Source organism: Suncus etruscus, chromosome 3 (genome assembly GCF_024139225.1).
Source record: "Suncus etruscus isolate mSunEtr1 chromosome 3, mSunEtr1.pri.cur, whole genome shotgun sequence".
In the NCBI taxonomy this organism is placed as follows: domain Eukaryota; kingdom Metazoa; phylum Chordata; class Mammalia; order Eulipotyphla; family Soricidae; genus Suncus; species Suncus etruscus.
The window spans coordinates 116289114-116313347 of NC_064850.1; the positions used below are offsets into that span (position 1 = coordinate 116289114).

Consider the following 24234-nt stretch of genomic DNA (forward strand, 5'->3'; position numbering starts at 1 on the left):
CAGAGATGTCTGAATGCTTCTCTTATTTCATCCAGGCCAGTCTTGAGACAGATTAAAATAAAAATAAAATTTTCCTTAACTGATCTCTGAAAAACAATACTGTTTTAATTTGCTTGGGAGGCTGGCTTTGTTTGGTATATTTACAGTCCTCTGTGCTGCTTCTGAGAAGTTCGTCATTCCTATTTATTTCATTGGGGTTATAGTATTTTTATTATTTTTAATAAAAGGACTAATTGGGAGGCAGAGGAAAATTAGGCTACATTCAGCAGTGCTTAGGGGCTCCCAGCTCTATAGACATGGGTCACTGTTGGTGATGCTAGAGGGACTCTATGTGGTGTCAGGGATGAAATGTGGGTTGGCTACAATGCAAGGCAGGCAAGTGCCTTCCCTGCTGTCCTACCTCTCTGGCCCCACAATTTATTCCTGCATTTTCTTCCCAGTTTTTAATTTAGTTCCTAGTATATTTCAGTATTTGTATATATATTTTTCAGATTTGGTGATGCTCAGCGCTTACCTTCAGGGCTCTAGGCTCAGAGGTCACTCCTGAGAATATTTGGGGACCAGATGAGGTCGGTGCTGGGAGATGGACCAAGCCCCTTATTGGCTGTGTGCCTAGTGGACTAGCTCTCTGAACCCAATGCTATTACCATTTTTTAGCTTAAAGAAGTTGGAAATCTTTTAGTCAAATCGATTATGATCTTTCATATAACTTTAGATGCTAAGGATGTGCCTTACGCCAATAATCAAATCTATTTTCTTCCAGCTTTTCAGCTGGCCTTTTAAAAGAAACTCATCCATAAGCCTATCTGCATCTATCCAGAGAAGCCAGACATCTCCCCTCAACCTCATCCAAAACCAACTTTGTTGTTATAAAACCATTAGATGAAATCTCACTTAACATATATTAAAATCTTATGCACAGGATGGCTGGGATGTTAGTCTGTGGCTTTGTTTACTCATAGACTTAACTGTACTTGCAAATGTTTTATTAAGTCTCATATCAAAACTCTTTTCTTTACTCCTTCATTTTAAAATGAAACTATTTTCACATATCTGGGCTTGTTTACCCCTTGTTATTCTGAGTATTACCCTTCCAAGTAAGATTCAGAAAACGCTTTCTAGCTTTCAGAAATCATCACATTGTTATTCTGACATGGAAAGTTTTAAACTATAAATTAAATTAGAAAGGAGTAATGGCTTTAAAGTGGTCTTACACTATTAAACCATCTCTTTAAGATGTAGACTGCCTATTTACCTATTCAAATGTTCTCTCTCCAAAAATATGACTTTCTTTACATTGATTCTCACATACTGCTTCTTCTGATTGATTTCAAAAAATTTATGTTCTCTATTGCTACTAGGAACATTATTTGCTCCACATCATACTTTCAAACTTTTACTATCATATCAAAGGACACTGATATATGATTCCCAAAAAATAGATTCAAGGCTTCTAAAAAATCAATCAAATTATCTGAATAGACATTCAACAACCATATGAAATAGTGACATAGGGGAAGATTTCTGGATAGGTGGAAATTAATGAAAAGCTTTCTTGAAAGTAATTTGGCCAAGATATGCCATGAGCTACCATTTCAATTCAAGAATCTAATCCCAAGAATATTCTACCATATCATCTAAAAATAATGATGTTTTTTCTTATTTCCCCCAACTATAATCCCAGACGAAGCAATAGTTTGAATTACAACAGTTCAGGAATCACTAATTTCCCTAAATTTTCATTAGGGGTGTTTCAGAGTCCAGTTTTTAAAAATTTATTATTGAGGGGGTAATGAGCATCTTGAGAATGTAATGAAAAATGTCCTGCAAAGCCAAAAATATCCAAAATAACGGATATACAAAGTCAAGAGCAGCACAGATCACAGGTCACTGTAGGTCATGAGCCTGAGTTTCAGCATTCCTTTATTAAAATGTGCTTCTTCCTCCTTAGTCATAGTAAGGGAAAATGCACCAGAAATTCCTATGTTAGGAATTGTTTGTTTTTATTTTTTCAAGATTTTGTAAATCTTCAAGATCATCTCCAATGCCTTTGAAGGAGCTATTAAATAAGCTTTAAAATCTGAGGTCCTACTGTTCTTAAACTTTATAGTGGGTCATTTACAGAAATGTTTACTCTGGAGAAAAAAAATTTGCAGGATAGTTTAAAATAGAACAAAGAAAAACTGAATGAAGAACATCCATACAAACACATATACTTGCATAATCAGTTTCAGGATTGCTTTAAAAGGATGCACGCACGTAGTATACACATACCTACGCACACAGGCATACATGCACAAACAGAGGCATGCATACATACACACACACAGAGGCATGCACCACCTTCTGAACCATCTCACTGGCCCCCTGGACCCCAAACCAAGTTGGTTTCCTTTAAATCCGGAGTTTCTCTTCCACACTCACAGCACAGCCAGCAGAGGCACAATGATGCTCAGACACCCCCCGTTCTCTGAATGCCTCAGGATACACCGAAGCTTTTGAGGTTACTTCCTAGCCCTGTGCTTGGATGTCCATATACAGAGCCAGAAACAAAATGTGGTTTGTCTGTGTGCAAGGACTGGATCCCCAGGCTCTCTGTGTGGCTATGGATGTGCACTGGAGGGCAGGGGACCTCCCAAAACAGAGTAGGTACAGGGGCATCAGTGGACAGAGGGACCTCTGGGGGCTGGCCTGCGGCTGATGTTGCACAGGCTGGGCTGTGTGTTTCTTTATGTCATTCTCACTGTGGCTCTCGGTATGGTGGTTTTGGGGATTCTGTTACTTAGCACTAGGTAGACTAATTATTTTGTGGACTGTGTTTAGGTCACACCTGGCTGTGCTCAGGGATCACTTATAGTGATGCTCGGGAGATGGAACCTGGGTGAGCTGTGTACAAAGGGAGTGCCCTCCCTGCTGTCTTCATGCTCTGGTCCTGGGAAGGTCAGTTCTGCATCGGGGAACATTGAACATCCCCCTTAGAAATGAATAATAATTGCTTCTTCCATTTATGCCATTTCAGCATTATGAGCAGAGTGTAGGCAATTGGAACGTTTGACAAAGATGCAACCTTTCTCCCTATCTGCCATCCATATTCTGATCTATCTGCTGACTCATGATCTAATCATCTGCTCTGGAGTTAGTCCTATCTGGTCAGGAGCCAGGGCTAGGTCAGGTTTGACATGGGGTTCTTTTTGTTTATTTGTTCTCAGACCACATTCAGCCATTCTGGGGACTAGTGGAGTGTTTTGGTGGGAACCAAGGAAACGCAGGGATTGTATGTAGACCCCAACATCTTTGAGCCATTTTCCCAGCCAGCACTAACATAGACTTCTTAGTCCATGACATATCTTTTCATCCAAGCTCCTCACCCACTTGGAGCCCTGAACCCCTGGAAGAACAGATACCCTTCTCCCTTCTCAGTCTGTTCCTCACTTGGGGCTGGAGACAGAATCTCTCCCATCTCCCTGGTATCACCTGTATCTCCTACTAGGAACCTGTCCAACTCTTCCATCCATCACTGATTTTCATGATCCCTAACAGTAGGCAGTTAATATGGAGACAGTTTAAGACTACACAGAAGTCCCAATTCTAAGAAATTATGCCTCAATTCTGAGTTGATTCAGATCTCGGCTGATGGCTGTCTCCTGATTTTTCCCTCCCTCTGCCTGTTCCATCAGTGCTACAGTCTCTTAGGTCCTGGGAACATCTTATGATGCAGGAAATGGAAGGGTGTTTTCAGGGGTTCAAAGGTCACACCTGCATCTAATTAGTTTGGGGCTCACCCTTGACCTGAGCTGGCAGGTGGATCCCCCTCTGGAGCCACGTGACCATGTGTACTTCCTTTTTCTCCAAGGAACAATGCTGCCAGCGCCCTCCTGGTCCCTCCTAATGGGAAATCTGAGTGCCTCCTATGCTCGCTGCAATGGGATTCGTGTGTCCCAAGTCCTGTCAGCACACAGGCTAGAAAGTCCAAGCACAAACATAACTACAATCATGGAGATACATACACAAAAATGCACAGATGCACACACACATCACAGCATGTCATTCTTGTCCTTATCCACACTGACATGTCTCTGACTCCCCAGTGAAAAGTTGGGTTCTTGACAGAGCCCACACTACAGTGTTCATCTGCCCACATTGCCTATCTGCTCTTTGTCCAAGTCGAGAGACCAGGATTGGCGGCAAGGGCTAAAACCTTCCTGGCCCATACCCAGGATCCATGGCAAATCTGTTCCCATCAATTACCTGGGCTCAGCTCACTCTTGTGGTTATGTCTCTTGCCTGGGCTATAAATGTTAGATTTTCTTTTTTTTGAATTTCCTTTGGGTTTTAGGTTCTGAGTTATTTTTATTTTGGGGAGATGGTGGTCAATGGTGCTGGGAGTTGAATCCAGGGCCAGCTACATGCAAGGCATATGCTTCCTCCACTGACTTATACAGTTTTCTAGCCCTTATAAGTAACAATTTGAGGGGTTGGAGGGTTGGAGCAAACACCTGGCTATGCTCAGGGCTTACTCGACTCTGCACTCAGGAATCACTCCTGGTGGTACTCAGGGGATCCAATGGGATGCTGAGGAATCAAACCCAGGATTCCCGAGTATACGGCAAACACCTAAAACCTGCTCCACTCTCTTTCTGGCCCCTGGAAGTAAATTTTTCATGGAATCCAAGAGAAAGCTGACAAATTGCTGGCTGGCTAACTGCTGTTGACTCCCGAGACCTGGCAGGCCGCAAAAATCTCTGGAAAGGGAAGAACTTGCTGAGAATGCCAACCAGAACAGTTGTTACAGACCAAAGACAGCGTCTGAGCCGGGTGTTGGCCACACGAATCGGTCACAGGAAGACAGAGTGGGGTGGGGCATGAGGGGGGCTGTAGCGGGGGACTGGAGAGCGGGGATCCAGCAGGTCAACACCGGAAAGAGGGCCAAAGGGGAAGACTTGCCTTTTCCGATATGCCGCCTGGTGTTTTCGATGGTGGAGTTCCGGTTGACGTTGGAGAGCAAGCCCAGGCAGAAGCGGTTCTTGTTGTTGGATGGGTCAGTGAAGCCGTCCACAAGGACACTGGTGGAGGAGGCATGAAACGCTTCCCCCACGCGGTTGTTGAGCTCATAGTAGACAATAGAGCACCAGTGTTTGGGCTCCTCATAGGCCACGGCTTGGACGTCTACAGGAGAAAAAAGAGAGCTCAGAGTCACTGCGGGGAGTGGTCAGGAATCCCCGTGATGGAAAATGTGTGTGTGCATGCGTGCGTCTGTCTGTGTGTGTATGTGTGTGCAGGGTCACAGGCTATGCTATGGGACAGGAAGCAGCTGTCCTCTGGACAGAGCTGACCTCCGAAGCCTGCAGCATGGGCGAGTGTGATGTGGCCCTGGGATGGAAAATAACTATCTAGAGTGATTCCCGACCATCCCAGATGACAGCAAAGCAGACAGCACAACAGCACTGGCCAAACATTTGTCCCATGGGGGGGACCTGCTCATAGAGCACAGTTTTCCATTGGGGAGATGTTAGAATGATGGGGCTGAGGAACATAAGCCTGGATTCAGTTGGGGAGTCGCTTTCTATTTGGTCATTCAAAGAAGGCAGACATCCAGAGTGATGGAGAGACACTAAGTTTCTTCTGAAAGGATAGAGTAAGTCTAGAAACCCATGCTCTAAAATGAGGGGAAATGGGAAGAGAAGAGGAGCTTTGTGCCCCTCACAAAGCTCTGAGCATGGCCAAGCAGTCTCCAAGCAATGAGGACCAGATCCCAATTATCAATGAGATGCAGCTTTGTTTCACGAGCTGCCAACGACCATCCCGGTGGGTGAGAGAGCGAGAGAGCGAGGGCTTTGCTCCTGCCCGGCCACACTCAGAAGAGAGGTTGCCAGCTGGCCCTTCCTCCGGGATGACTCATATCTCTCGAGTCCAGATTTCACGCGAACTTCCTTCTATTTGCTTTACGTCCCGCAGAGCAGGTGCGCTTTGTCTGTCTCTCGCTCCCAGAATGGGCCAACAATGGAAATTACCCAACCTCACCGACAGGATGCAGCTTGTTAAGTCAAATCTCTTAAGACCAACAAATCTCCAAACAGAACGCCCGCCTAATGTTTGCAACTGAAAAGTTTTGAAAGCAATGTTTCTTCTATAGTGACATTTCTGCCACTGCTGCCTTGAAGGTGGTGGGAAGCCATAGCGTAAAAGTGCAGAACATTGACAGAGAAGCCAGCATTTGGGAAATGCTTAGGAAAGTAAAAAAATTCGTGCTAGAAAATAATTCTCATTGTAAAGGGGAAAGTAGATTTTTGTTCTTAACAAAAGTCTTCACAAAGGATTCAGATGGACTCCCTTGGGACTGGGGAGATAGTACAGTGAGTTAAGAGTTAAAGGGCTTGCCTTGTACACAGCTGACCTATGTTATTTTGGGGGGGATGGCTCACAGCTGTCCTACATTATTTTGGTGGGGGGCCACAGCTGTCAATGCTCGGGTTACTCCCAGCTCTGATCTCTGGAGTCACTCCTGTGGGTGCTAGAGAAACTATATGGGATGTCAAAGATCGAACCTGGATCAGTCAGCCATGTGCAAGTTAAGTGCCCTACTCACCTCCCTCTCCCTCTCCCTCTCCCTCTCTCTCTCATTCCAATGGGTTTGATCTCCCTCTCCCTTTCTCTCTCTCTCATTCCAATGGGTTTGATCCCAAGGCACCCTATAGGCTTCCCAGGACAATGCCAGGAATGATCCCTGAGCAGAGAGCCAGGAGTAAGTCCTAAGCTCTATCAGGTATGGCTCAAAAATGAAAGAAAGAGAGTGCTCTAAGGTGAATTTGGTAGAGAATTCAAGAAAAAAATGATCACATCAGAAATCCACACAGGTATTATCTACTTTCTGTGTTTAAGCAGGCAGACCAAAATAAAGACAATGTTATTTTTCATTTTTGCAAAAATAATGATCTCCATGTCAATTTGCTTTATTTCCAAAAACAAAGTTTCAGAATTGCAAGCAGCCCATCAAGAAGGCAGCAACTTCATCAGTGAATGTTCTTCTCGGTTTCAGGATTATTGAAAATTCTGTTCATTTGGGTTGGACGCCTGGTCGAACACTGGTGAGCTTCGGTCAAGATCACAAAGGTTGCATGATCCGTTGTGTAGCTCTTCAACTAAGCTCTCACAATGCAAAAGCAGCTACAGACAATATGTAATAAGAGGGCCTTGTTCCAATAAAGCTTTATTGACAAAAACAAGCCTTGGCTGGGCCCGTTTGCTAACCACTACAGGAGCAAATCTACCAAAGGAAAGACAGAAACAGGAACAGAAAGGCCAACATTTCTTCCTCAGAAAAATATGAACTGACTGCAAGCTGACTCTAATGGAGTTAAGGTTGAAGTTCCTTGAAGAAACACTTTGAAGCAATACAACTCTCTGTCTCCTAACACCAGGCATTTAGGCAGAACAACAGCCACCAGGCCTTCCTGCTCCTAACTATTCACTCCTGCCTTCCACTGAGGTCCCTCCCCAAAGATGTGATCAATCGGGGACCTTGTCTCCAAATGGAATCTGGTTCTTTATTTGTTGGCTCATAATGATGGGGCTGAGCAGGCAATCTTGAGATCAGCAGGAACCATAACACATGGAGCCAGTAAGAGACAGAAAATACAGTTTCCAGTTAAACAGGTAGTGTTCCAATTTATTACGCTGCATGTCAATCAGGGGTTCCTTGAGTTCATCAAATTCTAAACTCTGTATAAATACATATATAAGCAACTTGGGAATCTGAGGCATCACCATGCTATTTTATTGTTTCAATTAAAAGGCATTCACAACTTGATTTTTTTTATGAATCAACCAAGACAACTCAGATCTGTTTCATGATAAAATATCCCAGAATATCTTTTATTTTGGAAGGAGGAGGGTTACCGGCAGAGCTCAGGGAACCATATGTAGTGGTGTATATCAGACCCGAGTGAGCCACATGCAAGGCAAGTGCCTAATCCCATGCACTGTCTTTCTACTCCCTATCAGAACCTCTTGTGATACAATAATCATATAAGCATACGTATGTTTCAATTTGGGGGCCATCCTAGCAGTGCTCAGGAGTAATGTTCAGAAATTAATCCTGGCAGGCTCTGAGAAGATCAAACATGGGGTAGGCTGCATGCCAGGCAAATACACTACCTGTTGCGCTATCTGCTTTATCCCCCCATAATATTTTTTTTGGGTGGGGGCTACACCCAGAGGCATTTAGGAGTTACTCCTTGCTCTTCGCTCAGAAATTAGTCCTGGCATTGGGCCGGAGCAATGGCACAAGCAGTAAAGGGTCTGCCTTATATGCACTAGCCTAGGATGGACCCCGGTGTCCTATATGGTCCCCCAAGCCAGGAGCGATTTCTGAGCACATAGCTAGGAATAACCCCTGAGTGTGTGTGTGTGGGTGTGGCCAAAAAACAAATAAATAAATAATTACTGGCAGACTCAGGCGAACATATGGGATGCTAGAAATCAGCCTGAGTCAGCCATATACAAGGCAAACAAATGGCATACCTGCTGTGTTATCGCTCTAGCCCCATCACTTATTTTTCTTCTGCCTCTGAAACTTTTTTATTCAATCTTTTAAAAATTAGACATACAGAGTAGGCAAAAGGCATTTTATTTTGTTTTTGTTTTTTTGGGGGGCAATACCCAGTGGTCTTTGGTGCATAATCTGGCCTCTTTGCTCAGAAATCACTCCTCGAGGGGCTTGCAAGACCATATGGGGTTGCTGGGGATTTACCCTGGGTCAGCTGCATACAAGGCAAGGGCCCTGCACACTGTACTATCTTTTTGGCCCCGCAAAAGGCATTTAACTTCAATTTTCATAGAATGCCCAGAAAGAGACCTAAAGATCCAGACCATATGCCAAGTGCATTCCGGGCTCCTGTTTGTTCCTCAAGACAGTCACCTGGAGACAGCACCCCTCTCTATTATGACTAGCTGAGCAGGTGACTCCTCTGGATGCTCAGGGATCACCCACTCAAAACTACACAGTTCCCACCTTCCAAAATATAAGGCCTCCACAGTTTACTGCCAGGGGTGATGGAGGAAAGAGACCATGCTCTACAAGTGAGGAAAAAACATGCCGCTCTTTGAACAGAAAAGACTCTGGCTTCTGTCCCTTTCTGTAAGACTGGAAACCAGTCACCACTGTGAGAACAGAAGCAACACCATCATCCATTTGTCCCAACCACTGCATCTAGAAGGAGGGGCCAGAAAGTAGGTGGGGTTTCTGCACATCCTTCCTAGAAACCTTAAAAAGCATTCCGGGCCTGCCATTAATGCTGGACCAGCCAATAAAGCTTCACATAACAATGGTGCACAGATTCCTCATATCTGTCCTTCACAGAACTCGGATTTCAGCCCCAATCTAGAGGCTCATAAGCTGAAACTCCAACACATCTGACAGAGATCCCCAGGCCTCTGCGAAAGAGATGCCAGATCCCTGCCTCCATTGGTTCTTCTCGGAAAACACTCCAACCATGTGTCCCTTTCCAGGATTCCACTTCCAGGGCACCTCTGCCCCTTATCTGCCCCATAAGGTCTGAGGAGGCAGCACTGGGCTTAGGCACGTGGGCTTCTTAGTGAGGCGAGGTTACTTACCTCCTCTGCTGATCTCTGATGGCAGTGCGGGCCCCATCAGGGTAGTGTCCATGGGTTGTGAGCTGTCCTGGCTCATGGGATCTTCAGGGGGCAGGTAAGCAGGTGGTGGCGTATCTGCTACAAAGCGAAAACAGAAGTGACCCTTGGTGTAGGGAGATCCACACCAAAGGCTCCCAAGGTTCTCCCCACCCCAGAAGGCTCAAGGCCATCAACTGAGATTCTAAGCTGAGTTGTGGCTCCATGACAGCCTCGGCTTAGCTCTGGGGTCTGGGTCTGAACGCAAGCAACACATGAACACACACGTTACAGAGAACACACACATGCATATGCCACATACCACATATACAAAACACAAACACACATACCATCCACCATACAACACACACATTAAATATCATACACATACATACGATCTACACAGACCCAGCACACACACCATCCACTACATATAATGCACACATGGCACAACACATACAATCTATACACAGCACATAATCACTATATCACATACATGTGCTATACATTACACACCCATTGAGCTCCCCTGTTGGAAGAAAGGATACTACAGATGTCAGAGCTGAATGTCACTTCCTGAACAGAATAAACCCCCAAACCCAGGGTGATGTGTGAAGACGACTCAGGAGGAGAAAGCAGTCCCCGAACCCTGGCAAGTGACACCAACATGGGGTCTTTTACACCATCCAACTGCTGTTTCACATCTCCTGACTATCCCTTCACACCAGCCAACTGCCCTTTCACACCACCTATCTTTGCACACTGTCACTATGAAGACAGATTCTTGTTTCCTTGAGTCCCGAAAGTGGGAGGAGGACTGACTCAGGTACTGAAAAGCCTCCTGGACCTGCCTAGGGGGCTCGTGGCTCTGCCAGCTCAGTGTCCTATGGCCAATGTGTGGACAGCAGTGGAGCTGCCCTGGGCCCAGCTCTCTCTGAGCTTCCTACCCTTCCTACCCCCTTAAATGATGCCCATCCTGGAAGCCCTCGATCTGCTCCTCATGGCTGACTTGGCCTCAGAAGCCATCTCTGTTCTCAAGGCCAAATCACATCCGTTGCTAACAGCACACAGACTTACAAAACGCACAACACAGGGCTGTGTTCTGCTGTGGTTTGAGGCCACACCTGATGTTGCTCAGGGGCTACCTCCAGCTCTGTGCTGGTAATGCTTGGGGGAACCTTGCAATGTTGGAATGGAACCCTGGACTCCTGCATGCAAAGTGTTGTTCTAGCTTGTTGCATTAAATAAAAACAACAACCCTGTATTTTTTCCAACAATCCTGAGGCTGAAGAAACAAGCTCCTTAGTGGTTAGTGGGGGTCTGTTAGGCAGAGGTCCTGAATGACTCAGGCCTGTCCTTGTGAGTCCCCTCTGGGAACTGGGGACCCTCAGTGGCCACCTCAGTAGGGCCCATAAACTGCCCAGCAGCTAAGGAGCAGGCCCCGAGAGCAGACATGGTCACGGCATCGCTCCCCATGTCCTTGTGCTCTAGTTCCCACTTCTGCCTTCAGTCCTGTCTCCATCCTGGCTCTAACCAGCTACCAGGAGAGAAGGGGAGGGCGTCGGTTGGGCGTCGGTTCTTCAGACCCAGTTCAGTGCCACCCAGTTCTGAACACAAGCTGATGAGTTTGGGATGCACCCCTGTACCAGCCCTGTAGTACCTCCTGCACCTCCAATACTCTTTTCTCTGTCCATACATTAAGCCCAGGACGTGTCAATCCCTTTGCTCATACTTGGGGGACACCCTCCCAGTTCCACAGTTGACAAAGGGCGGCCAAGGGAGGAAGGCAGAGTTGCCAGAGAACACTAGTGTCATCTTTAAGCCTCAGCCTCCCATCCTTATCCTAAATGGCTTCACATTACCAGGTAAACAGCTAATCTGGTTCAAAATATGGTAAACACAGCAATAAAGATGGGGATGTGTGGAAGAAAGGTTGTGTAGCCTATTTTTTTCACGATGGGGGGCACAGCAGAATGCCCACGGAGAACCTGTGTACAGAAAAACATCTCACAGGAGGCTGGAGTGATTGTACAGTGAAGAGCCATTTGTCTTGCACACAACCCACCAAATACTGCCAGGAGTGATCCCCGATCCCAGTAAGCTCAGAGCCATGAGTTATCCCTGAGCACCACTGGGCATCCCACATGGCTGGGACAGAGATATGAAGCCAGTGGCACACGGGAGGGTCCAGGGCTCCCTGGACTCAGGTACCAAGCAGCCTTCCAGCTCTACAGGGTCCAGCCCAAAATGATGACAGCAACAGTAAGTACCCATTAATCACACCTGTCCTGGCATTTGCTTCTCTTGAATTACTGACACTAGTCAAGCATTTCTTGGTCTAGAATGTTCTCTCTGAGGTCTATGGCAAGCAACTAGACACTACTCATCCTCTCCTCTGAAGACATTTGGTAGTTTACCTATAATCTGACAAATCATGTCCCACTTAACTATTTTAAAATTAGTTTAATTTTATTTTTTGGATTTTAAGCCACACCTGGTTGTGCTCAAAGGTTATTCCTGTACTCAGAAATTACTCCTACCAGGCTCAGGGGACCCTATAGAATGCCAGACTGAACTCAGATCAGTCATGTGCAAGGCAAACAAACACCCTTCCCACTGTATAAGTGCTATCTTAACTGCTTATTTGTAATTATTTTAAATTAAACTTTTTACTTAATTCAGTTAAATTTATTAATTTAATCAAGTTGTTTAGTTTTTGGTTTGGGGACCACACCCAGCAATGCTCAAGAGTTACTCATGGCTCTGTGCTCAGGAGCAGTGCTCAGATCACAAGAGATACCCAGGACTGCACCAGGTTAGCCCTCCTTCCTGAGAGGCACCACCTTTCTGGCTTCTCAGTTCCCTTTCGATGCCTCACTTGAGGACCTGCTGGCACCTGGCTTCCCAGATGAAGTGCGAAAATCAATTTTCCTCGGCAGGCACTGGCATGCTTACCTGGCATCTGGAAGGGGCTGCCGGGGTCGGAGCTGGTAGGCGAGTGCGGGAAGGTGCTGCTGCTGCTCCCAGGGGAGTTGGGGTAGCTGCTGCTGGGGGAATGCGGGAACGGGTGACTGTTGGGCTGTGGGAAGGAGTCCGGGAAGGTGGCGTTGAGGGGCATGTGTGGCTCATTCTGGCCCAAGTTCCGGAACTGGGCTAAGAGGCTGTGCTGTGGGTTGTACTCACTGTGTCTTGGGACCAGCACTGGAGGGAGCACTACAAGGAAGAGAAGAGCAAGAGACAATAGTGAAGGGTGAGTGCGCAATTAGTGTCATCCTGGCCAAGCAGGAATGTCTTTAACGGTGAGCTGACACCTGAGCCATGCCCAGCAATTGAACCCAAGGCCCCACTCATGAAACAACTCATCTACAAAATGCAGGAACTAGGGTCCAAGCGACAGTACAGCAAGCAAGGCATTGGCCTTGGACACAGCCAACCAGAATTTGATCCTAAGCATCCCATAGGGCCCTTTGAGCATCGCCAGGAGTAATTCCTGAGTGCAGAGTCAAGGGTCACCACCCCTGAGCACTGCCAGGCATGTACCAGGAATCTCTTTAAAATTGCTGATGGATGCACTGCAGAGATGGATGTTAAGTATGTCATTTGTCTTGCATGGAGCTGACCCAGGTTTGATCCCCACAACTCCATATAGTTCCCTGAGGCCCACCAGGATTGACCCATGAGCACAGAGTCAGGAGTAAGCTCTGAGCACAGCCAGGTGTGAGCCCCCCACACAAAAACAAAATGTAACTGTTGGTGAATAAGATGGAGAAATATAACATGGCTTAAAATGCTTTATGGAGCTGACCTAGGGATCATGATTTTTCATTTTCTTTCGTTTTGAGACCATACACTAGTGACGCTCAGGGGTTACTCCTGGCTCTGTGCCCAGAAATCACTCCTGGCAAGCATGGGGGACCATATGAGATGCTGGGATTGAACCCAGGTCAGCTGTGTGCAAGGCAAATGCCCTACCTGCTGTAATATCACTCCAGATCCCAGGGATCATGTTTCTAAGGTTTATCTCTTTGTTTGGTTCCCGAGCACTGCCCAGGATCACTCCACAGAACCACCAGGAATCAACCTTGAACACTCAACATGTGCCTCCTCCAAAAAAATAAAATAAAATTGCTGGGGCCTGAGCAGTGGCACAAGTGGTAAGGCATTTGCCTTGTACACGCTAACCTAGGATGAACCATGGTTCGATCTCCAGCGTCCCATATGATCCCCCAAGCGAGGAGCGATTTCTGAGCGCATAGCCAGGAATAACCTCTGAGTGTAACCGGGTGTGGACACAAAAGCAAAAATAATAAAAATAAAATAAAATAAAATTGCTGCTGAGTTTATGCTGAGCCCTGTGGAACCAAAAACTGCCCTAGGAAAATCTTTCAGGCAAAAGAAGTTAAGGTCTCCCCATTCTTGAAACCTTAATTTATTTCATTCCCAAAAAACCAAAAGGCAATGAAGACCAGAGATCACTGTGTGGGCGTGAGTATGACTGGATCTTAATGAGCTCATCATATTCATGAATAGCAAGAATCATTCCCCACACATGTGTTAACATATTGGGAGTGGGGGCAGACCCAGTAATGCATGGAGGTTACTCCTGGTTATGTGCTCTGGAACCATAAAGTGCTGGAGACTGAGCTGGGGTTGGCCATACCTGGGCAAAGGACCTTAACTCCTACGATATTATCTCCCTGGCCCTGGAAAGTGTTTTTGTTTCCAGTTCATACCCAGTGGTGCTTAGGGGTCACTTGTGGTAGTACTCGGGGACCATGCAAGTGCCAGGGAGCAAACCAGAGTCAAAGCGAGCACCCAGACTCCTGAGCCATCTGCGCAGGACTGACTCGTACCATTAACAGGGGCATATGTGGGTCCTGAGACCCTTCCATCAAATGTGGTAAATTCGGGCAGGAGAGCTGGCTCAAGTGATAGAATACATACATGCTTAGATACACAAGGCTCCTGGTTCAATACCTGGCAACATACGTGTCTCACCCCCTTAGAGTGCTACTCTAAGTAGCACTGCTGGGTGTGGCCCCTATTTAAAAATAATCTAAGTGCACTAGATAGCAACTTGAATCAACTTTCTATCTCAGTCCTCAGACACCGCTCCATGTCCCAAACATATCAAGAATTCTAAAACTCATGAATGATAAATCACCAATTCAATAGAAAATGAGGCAGAAGATCTGAATGAACTTTTCACCCCATACAAGGACAATCCTTATGGGTATGGTATTGGAACCTTGGTTCATAATGCTAGAGATAATGATATATAGTAAATCATGGTTCCGCAATAAAAATGGCCTGGAAAAAATGAACAGAACAGGAATATACACAAAAAGACAAACCTTAAAATCATGATGACTGGGCCAGAGTGATCGCAAAGAGGGTAGGGTGTTTGCCTTGCACAAAGCCAACCTGGATTCAGTCCCCTGAATCCAATTTGGTTCCATTTGCCCACCAGGAGTAATTCTACATATAGAGCTAAGAGTTAACCCTTGAGCACTGGCAGTTTTGGCCCTAAAATCTGAAGCAAGCCAAACCAAAAAGCCAAGGTTACTGAAATGAACCATGAGCATCACAGGAGATGGGCATGTGTGGCCCAGAGGAGGATGCCAGTGAGTGAGCACAGTGACCAAGTGTGTGAGAACGAAGTGGTGTGTGTCGGACAGACACCATCACCTGGGGCCATCAGCCAAGGATAGGGAAGTAACAAGAAAAACATCCCCTTTTCCAGGTCAGCAGGAAACCAAACATTTCTCTTGGGGGAACACCTGGGATCTGCCCCAGGCCTTAGTCTCCAGGCACAAGGGGAGGAAAAGTGGGAGGCTCAGGGCACAGTGACACAGTGCTCCAGATGGGGGCGCAGTCTACATCCGTACCATGCCGGAGGTGGGGCAAGAAAGGTTTTGTTTCCTGCTGGGCGGGAGGTGGGGTTGGGCCTACAACGGGCCCTGGGATTGGGAGTGACTCCAGGAAGTCAGTGTTTAAGGCACCACCTGGAGTGCTGGGGCTGAGCCTGGCCCAAAGGTGCTCATCCCTCTGTGAGCAGCTCCTGGAAATGGTGAAGCTGCCACCGCAACGATGCACACTGGGTCCAGCTACCTGCGAACATTCTGCAGGGGTGAAGACTCCAATCTGGAGCTCCCCAGGCCGACCTGGCCGATGAGCCCCTTAGCTAAGGAGGTCATTCAGTGCTCCCCCCCCCCCAAGTATCTCCTTTAAGTAAACAAAGTGTTCCCAATTGTGCATGAGCCATCACCATCCTCCCCCTCACCAACACTCCATGGCAGGATGACCACCCAGTTTGAGAGAAAAATCACAGTCCATTCCAGCACGTTGGGGAACTGGAGGACACGGGGGTTCGGAGAGGCAAGAATCTGGAAGTTGATTCTGGAGACACCTGGTCAGTGGTGCCTTTCTGATGGCAGGGGCTCAGGTCTGAAGAGTCACCACACCACACTTATCAGTGACCAGACCAGGTGAGCCACAGAGCCAGATATGGGATGTCACTGCTGGGGGACATGCAGACTCAAGCCTTGGTGTGAAAAACTCTGCTGACTGACAAGGCTCAAAGGACATGGTCACGGTCAAGAACCCTGAGAAGCAGCCCAGATAGGAGCCAGCAGGGGCAGGCGGGGTAACAGGGAACAGTGGGGTGGCCTCCCCTGAGCACTGCAGACAGGGCCGCTGACTCTGCTCTGCCACAGAAAACCCACACTTAAGCAGACCACTAATCAGCAGTCCGGTCTCTGGGCTACCCCAAGTCCAAGTAAACAGGCACCTGTTACATCAGCCCAGGGCCTGCGCCGGCCAGCCCTGCCAGCTTTCACTTTCCACCACTGTCCACAACTTGCAGGAGAAACAAAACAAACCCATCCCATTGTCCCAGGTTCTACTTTCCCAAAGGGGCCTTTGGACCAGAATAGGATCCTTTCTCCTTCTCCAGCCCCCTCCAGCAGGGCTGCCATGGGTTCCTGGAAATTCCTTTCCTTCTCCAGGAAGATTTTTCTTTTCTTGTCTTTGAAATAAATTAAATAGCTAGGTTCAAGAAAAACTACCATGAATAAAACATGATGATTATTTGAGTGGGGAGGGGAGGGGAGGAGAGGGGAAAAGAGAGGGTAGGAGAGAGAGAGAGAGACAGAGAGACAGAGAGAGAGAGAGAGAGACAGAGACAGAGAGAGAGATCCTCCCAAGAGACGGGTGATGCTCAGGGGTTACTCCTGGCTGTCTGCTCAGAAATAGCTCCTGGCAGGCACGGGGGACCATATGGGACACCGAGATTCAAACCAACCCCTTTGGTCCTGGATCGGCTGCTTGCAAGGCAAACGCCGCTGTGTTATCTCTCCGCTGTGTTATCTCTCCGGGCCCGAGATGGGCCATCTTATCAGAGCTGATCTTAGACTATTTGGGCCCAGGTGGAGAATGTATTATCAGGGCTAGAACCCGGGTCAGCTGTTCACTAGGTGAGCGCCTTCACTCCTGGGTTCTGTCTGAGGTGATCTAGAATGTTCTGATGAATGGTAGCAGGAAGCCATGATCCAGGCAGAACAAGCCTCTTTTCTCAGTAGTGGTGTTTATATAGTTCGCATCAGTGAACTTCGTAGAACAAAGTTTGACATATCACAAGCACCTTCTTCAGACACAGCAAATCCCATGCCCCACTCAAATCACTCTAGTTTAGGTGATACTAAGCAAGCAAGACAGAACAGGGGAAGCAGTAGCAGCCTTGGGTGCCTATTGGGGTGCTCTCTGCTTATTCACTAAAAGAAGACAAATTGAGAGGGAACTGGGTGATTTTCCCTCCTGAATAAGAACCTCTGACCTAGAGCAGACTTCTTCAACTCTTCCCACACATGGCTCATTTTGTCGAGAAATTCCAAACATATAATTTAGCTACATAAAACTAATAATCTACAGATAATAAATGAATCTATCATTTTTAAAGAAATTTGTCATGGCCCCCTCAGCCCCTAAGATTAGTCACGCCACCCTCTATGAGGTCACTGCCACAATTTCAGAAGTGATGGGCTAGAGAGATAATATAGAAGGGAGGACTCTTGCCTTGCAAGTGGTCAACCTGGGTTCAATCCCCAACATTCCATTTGGTTCCCCAAGTCCCATCGGAATTGATTTCTGAGCATCAAGCCAAGACTAAACCCTTAACACTGCTGAATGGGGTCCCAAAAACAAACAAAAATGAAGCAAAGGTGTTGGGCAGGTGTCTTTTGACCATTTTTCTGCCTTGGTCCTTTCCTGTTACTAGTTAATCCCCCAATCTCCAGCTATGGTTCCCCTCTTGGACTTAAGGAGTTGAGAAATGATAGTTGGAGAAACATGCAGAGCTGATGGGAATCAGAAGAGCCATATTTAGAAAGAAAACCAAGCACAGGCCATCAAATGCCTTAGGACCCACACCAGGCATTGGACAATGTGTCCTGAACCTACAGGGAGCACTGACCAGAGAGGCCTTCACTGATGACAAGGGAATACACCAGGGTGGGGCAGTGGCCTGAGGCCCCTCACACCCTCAAGTGCCAGCTGCAATGGTGCAAGGGGGTCCCTTGAGGCTGGAAGGTACAGTGGGGGGATGGGATGGGCATGCATGGAGAATGTGAGGGACAGGTGTGAGGGACACAGGACTGGACTGGGCAGGTACAGGGACACAGGGCTGGGCCAGGCATTGTGGAAAACACAGAAAGATGGACTGGGGGGGGCGTGATGGCTACTAGGGATACAGGGCTGGCATGGCATGGCGCTGGCACTCACCAGGGCTCTCCACGCGCTTGTAGTGGTAGGGATTGATGCACACCTCCTTCTGCTTGGAGCCAAAAGGGAACTCACAACACTCAAGTGGCTTGAGCTCATGGTGGCTCTGCAGGTCAGGCCAGCGCCACACACGACAGTAGATGACGTGTGGCAGCCCCTTGCGGTGAGACACCTGCAGGCGGCCATCCAGAGAGCGCGGGATGGTGACGCAGCTGCTAGGCTGGCCAGGGCAGCTCAGTGCCTTCTCCAGCTCCTCCATGGCACCCTTCTTCTTCTTTAGCTTCTTCACCAGGGCGTCCACTGCCTTCTCGGCCCATTTCTCTTCCTCATCGCCCTGCTTCCACCCTAGCAGCCTCTTCACAGCTGGGCTCGTGAAGGAGAACAGGCTGGTCACGTTCATGGTGACACTGGGTGGGACGGGCCCTTCACTCAGATTGGTGGATCCAGGGGACCAATGCCGGGAGGGATGTGGAGAAGACCATGCCGGGGGTCTGTCCCCAACACATGCAGGTCAAGTTCCTGGAGAGGAAAACAGGATGGAGACAAGTTAAGTACAAAGCCATGATTTATTAAATCACAACTCGGTACCCTTGACTTCATGAAGTGCTGTTAGAATTATAGTTGGCAACAAGTTGGGTTCGATACTACACCTCTTGGGTTTCCTGGCATCCCATTTGTTCCCCCGAGCACCTCCAGGAGTGATGCCTGAATGTAGAATTGGGAGGAAGCCCTAAGTATCACTGGTTGTGGTGAAAACAAAACTCATACTGAAGTGGGCCAAAGAGACAGCACAGGAGAAAGGTGCTTTCCGTACAGGCGGCTACACCAGATCGATCCCCTGATCAGATCAGGGTCCCCCAGACTCCACAGAAGCAGGACTCAGCCCTGAGCACTGCCGGTGTGACCAACCACTCAAGCCAACCCAAAGAAAAGATGAGCATATCTGGAGATGAGCTGTGTCTAAAAAGAGAGTAGAACTTCCAGTGGGCTCCCCAGGGTGAGGAGGAGGCTGGAAACTTCCTAGAAAGAGGGACGAGGTACAGCACTGACCCTCACTGGGAAGAGGCTCCAGGGAAGGGCCCCAAGGGCAGAGCCCTCAGCAGACAGCAACGTGGCCACTGCCATCTGATGCCAGATCTCAGGCCTCTAGAACAGTCTGAAGGTCAACACACCCAGGCTCTGCTGGTCTGTTCAAGCGGCCCAAGTGCTTCCTCCTACCAGCTTTCCTGAGCTTGGGGACACACCACAGCCACTTCCCTCCTGAAAGGCCCAAAGGCCGGAGGTGCTCACAGCACCCACCCGGCTGGACAGACAGAAGATGTGAGATAAGGGCGACCACAGCGGTGTGCAGAGGCCCTGAGTGACCCTACCCCTCCACACCCCACAGATGCCGTCATGCTTCTATTTTTAGCCTTTCAAAGCACACCCCGAGCCGCAAAACCTGAAAGCAACAGGAAACAATAAAAACACAATAGTCTTTGCATCTCCTCTGGGTCTGGGTCTGGGTCTGGGTCCCCACTCAGTTTCAACATGCGGAGAAGAAGGCAATGACGTGCAAACACCCAAAGCATCGTTCAGGGTTTGCCATGTGCCAGCCCATCCACCTGGCCTTTGAGCTCCCAGGGCCAATCAGGCACGCTTTCCACATGTGGGAGAAGCAGGAAGTACACACCAAGGCAAATGGAATCACTATCCCTGAGAGAATTCATTAAAATTGTGGAGTTCCCTTCAGGCAGTAGAAACACAAAAGGTGAACAAGATGAAAGAGAGAAGCACAGTAGCTCGGCTTAGCCTAGCTCTGGCCAAACGTCACTAAGAAAAGCAGAGAAAATGAACACAAGCCCAACAGCCAACAGAGAGATCACATAGGTTTTTTTTGTTCGTCTTCTCCTCAAGGGCAGATGAGGGTGTCAGGAGGTAAGGGGACAAGGTACTGGAGAGAAAGGTGGGGGGAAAATAAAGGGACAGAACTACAACCATCAAGATTAAAAAAATGTACTCTGGGCCAGAGCAGTAGCACAGCATACGGCATTTGCCTTGTGCAGCTGACCCAGGATGGACGGACCTCGGTTTGATCTCCAGTGTCCCATATGGTCCCCCAAGCCATGAGCAATTTCTGAGCACATAGCCAGGAGTAAACCCTGAGTGTCACAGGGTGTGGGCCAAAAACCAAACCAAAACAGAGCGAATATAGGGGGCTGTAGTGATGGTGCAGTGGGCAGAATGCTTACCTTGCATGTGGCTGGCCCAGGTTTGATCCCCACCTGGCATTATGGTTGCCCGACCCCTGCCAGGAATGACCTGAGTCAAGAGTAAACTCTGAGCACAGCTAGGTGTGATCCAACAAACCCAAAACTAAATACAGCATGTTAAAGATGGGGTATGAGGGGTTTACGAATTGCTTAACTATCTAGGGCTCAAAAGAGACACATCAGATATAAAAACGAAAAAAAAAACATTTGAAAGGAAAAGGAAGAAAGCAGCTATCTTGTCCATGTTCTCACGCCTGAAGCTGACAGTGTTAATCAGCCAAACGCAAGAGTTTCTCAAATACACCACTTCTTACTTGAGAGAAATGAGATTTAAGAAGGGCAGGTCATTTTGATCCACTTTGACTCAATTATCAGCCCCAGAGGGCAACTCAAGTGATGGCCCTCTCCAGTGACATCAAGCAGAAAGGGACAAAATAACCAAGTCAAGTCACTCACTGTGTGGGAAACTGACATAGTAATGGCCATAGGCAGCAAGCAGACCCGAGAAGGCAGATGAATCACGTGCTCAGAAATGATCCAGTTCACACCAGAGGTCTCACTATGCAGCCACCCACGAGCGTGACTCAGAAATACACTGACTGAGCCACTAGCTAACCTCACACCATCGAAGGAAGAATCACTAAGAATGTGTGCCCAGGGTCCACAACAAGACCCATTCTTCTGGAGTAACAGCCGGGTCATGACAGAAAACACAGGGACAGTGAGAAAGTATTTTCTGCTGAATAATGGTTGTAAACAAACAAAATCAAAGAAAACCAAGGATACAACAAAACGTGAAGGATGTGCTAGAGGAAAAATTAATACATTTTAACACAAGTCAGAAAAGAGCAGAAAACAAGAGATGGGAGCCATAGCAGAGCAAATAGGACGCTTTCCTTGAACGCATTTGACCCAGGTTTGTCCCCAGCATCCCAGTTGGTCCCCTGAGCACTGTCCAGAAGTAATTCCCGAGAGCAGAGCTGGGAGTAACCCCTGAGAACCGCTGAGTTTGGCCCAAATCTTTAAAGAGAAAGGAAGTAGAAAACAAATGTTTTATGTATCCACTACAAAGCAGAAGAAAACAAAAGCAAAGGTTTCTATCCAGATGTTGGATAGGAGCTCTGCAGGTGACAGGCAAGTTCTGAATTTGAGCGCCAACACTACATGTCTCCCCCTGAAATCAGGGGTGACTCTAATTTCAAAATAGACTTACAAGCATAGTAGAGAAAAACCTATAAAAATTTAAAAATCAAACTTTTTCTTGAAAATACAGCCATTCTGAAAGCACCCACATCTCCACCTGTGATGCGATGTGAGTTCATGGGGCTCCCTTGGTATTATCCCCTAGGGAGAAGACCGTGTTTACTCCGGAATCCAACTACACACCCCTAGCCTCATGCGACCCAAGATTCCGAAAGAAAAATGGTTTCTTCTTTGAAACAGAAAACATTAGTCAAGTTAGGTAAACCTCTTGCAAAGTGGATGCATAAAAAGCCCAAATCACCGGTGACAGAAACAAAAGGAGAAAATAGTCAGTGATCCCCCAAAAAGCAAAAGATGATGAGGACAGCAACCTGCAGCCGCCTCCCCCTTGTCCGGGTCTGTTTCCAAGGCGGCTGGCAGGTCCATCTCAGCCTTCCTGTGTGTGGGGCCTGACAGGCAGCAGCTCTGACCGACGGTGGGGAGAGGAGGGGTGCGCTTTGAATGAACTCCCTGAGGAATCAGAAAGTCCCAATGCCACGCAGCAAGCTGCAGAGAACCCAGCACTACTTTTGCAAAAGAAAACTATTGCCCCTGCACAGACCCATTTTGGGGCCAGAACCTCTTCATCCCAGAGAAAAAGCCAGAAAACACTCACCATTGTTGCTCTTTCCTAGCCACCCTGGCTACAAGCCTATTTGGAAGGTTATATGCACTTTTACTAAAGACAAGTTTTGTGGGGGGTGGGGGGTGGGGGGTAGGGGGGGAGAGAAAGAAAGGAAAAAAAAAAACAGGACAGCCAGGTTTGCCATTCTTTGTGAACCATTTGTGATGAAGAAGTGCCAGGGCTGCAGAAATTGCCCTGGACTAAGAAGCTTGATATACATGTGGCTCAATAGGGCCCTCTCCTCAGACATTCCTGAAGGCCCCCAGAGCACCACTGGGGTGGCCCAGAGCATTCTTGGCCCCCTGCATCAAACCTTCCCGCTCTTTTTTTTTCCTCCTACTTCCACACTGCTTCTCTATATTTTCAAGGGAAAAAGCTAAATTTCTTCCAGAATCACTCGACAGAAGTGATGAACTCGCAGAGGTTGAGGCATTTGCCTTACCTGCTGCCACAACCCAGGTTCAATCCCCGACACTGCATATGGTCCCCACCTGAGTACTGTCAGGAGTGATCCCTGAGCACTACCAGGTGTGGCCCCCAACCTCCTGCCCTTTTCCCCCCAAACATCGCTTGGGACCTTCCAGACCCTGTCACCAAAGGGTTTTGAGTGTCCAGCAAGTGTGGATCAGGTGGGGTGTAAATATAACGTGGCACCACATCAGGGTTCATTAGAGCGATTCGGTTAGCATCATTCAACAAAGCCAAGCAGAGAGCCTGGTCTGGGGTCAGGGCACAGAGTGGCGGAAAGGACTTATGTCCGGACGTATCTGTGGCCAGAGCTGGCGAGTCAGCAACTAACTCTGGCTTCACTGTAGGCTTATTCAGGAGGTTGAAGCAGGACAGGAGGCGGGGGTGGGTGGGTGGGGAGGCTGAGGTGAGCTGGGGGGGTGGCCTGGGCATAGGCCATGTGGCCCACCATGAACTGGAATGTTGTGTGATGCAAGCACTGAGATACAGACCATAAAATATAAAAGCAGAGAAATGGAGAACAATGAATGCCAGGAAGTCGACCCAAGAGGAAATAGCGGACAAGCCATAAAGGATGAGCAGAAGTTTGCAAAAACGTTTGGGCAAATGTTCTGAGCACTCCAGACACGGCCATTCCAAGCACTAGGCAGGCAAAGCAGGCGGATTCTCTTCCACAAACCCTGCAGGAAAGACTTGTTCATTTTCCTCCATTTTGCAGGCAACAACAGGGTCATCTAGAAAAGTGCACTCACTTTGGCCAAGTCCCAAGAGTGGTTGTCCATAGTGGAACCCTGAGTGTCTCCAGAGACTTTTTTCCCCTCTCAATTTTGCTACCAAATAGCTGATTTGAATAGTTAGATGCCCTCATAGAGAACTTCCCTTTCAACTGGCAGCTTTCAGACACCAGCATGGACTGGGGTTGGATATATGTGTGTGTGTGTGTGTGTGTGTACATAATGTACATGTGATCTGCGTGTGTTGCGTGTCTTGATGCCACTAACTGGAACAAGGTCACAACTGCATATTTAATGTATAGGATGATGAATTTCTGCTACTTTTGAGTTAGGCTTTTTTTTAACATTCAAATTCAACAAGGATTGTCAATCCCTTCATGAATGCCAATGAGCCTTTGATATTATGGCCTTGACCAGACCAGACAAGGCACTTTTTTCCCCCTGCACCTTTTTGTACTTCCTGTTTGAGTTCATGTCAAAAGCTAAGTGGCCTTATCAGTTTAAAGTG

The 24234-nt window shown here is 47.6% G+C and overlaps 1 protein-coding gene across 1 annotated transcript in view; it reads right to left on the bottom strand.

The window, feature by feature from the left end:
- The window catches only part of SMAD1 (SMAD family member 1), a 61721-nt gene that overhangs the window by 9716 nt on the left and 27771 nt on the right, over positions 1 to 24234 (bottom strand). The window contains exons 2-5 of the mRNA XM_049770082.1: positions 18406 to 18924; positions 12583 to 12840; positions 9613 to 9729; positions 4945 to 5166 (exon numbers count right to left, since the gene is read on the bottom strand). Of these exons, the coding sequence (XP_049626039.1) occupies positions 4945 to 5166; positions 9613 to 9729; positions 12583 to 12840; positions 18406 to 18805 (997 nt within the window). The 5' untranslated portion in view covers positions 18806 to 18924. The remainder of the gene's footprint in view (positions 1 to 4944; positions 5167 to 9612; positions 9730 to 12582; positions 12841 to 18405; positions 18925 to 24234) is intronic.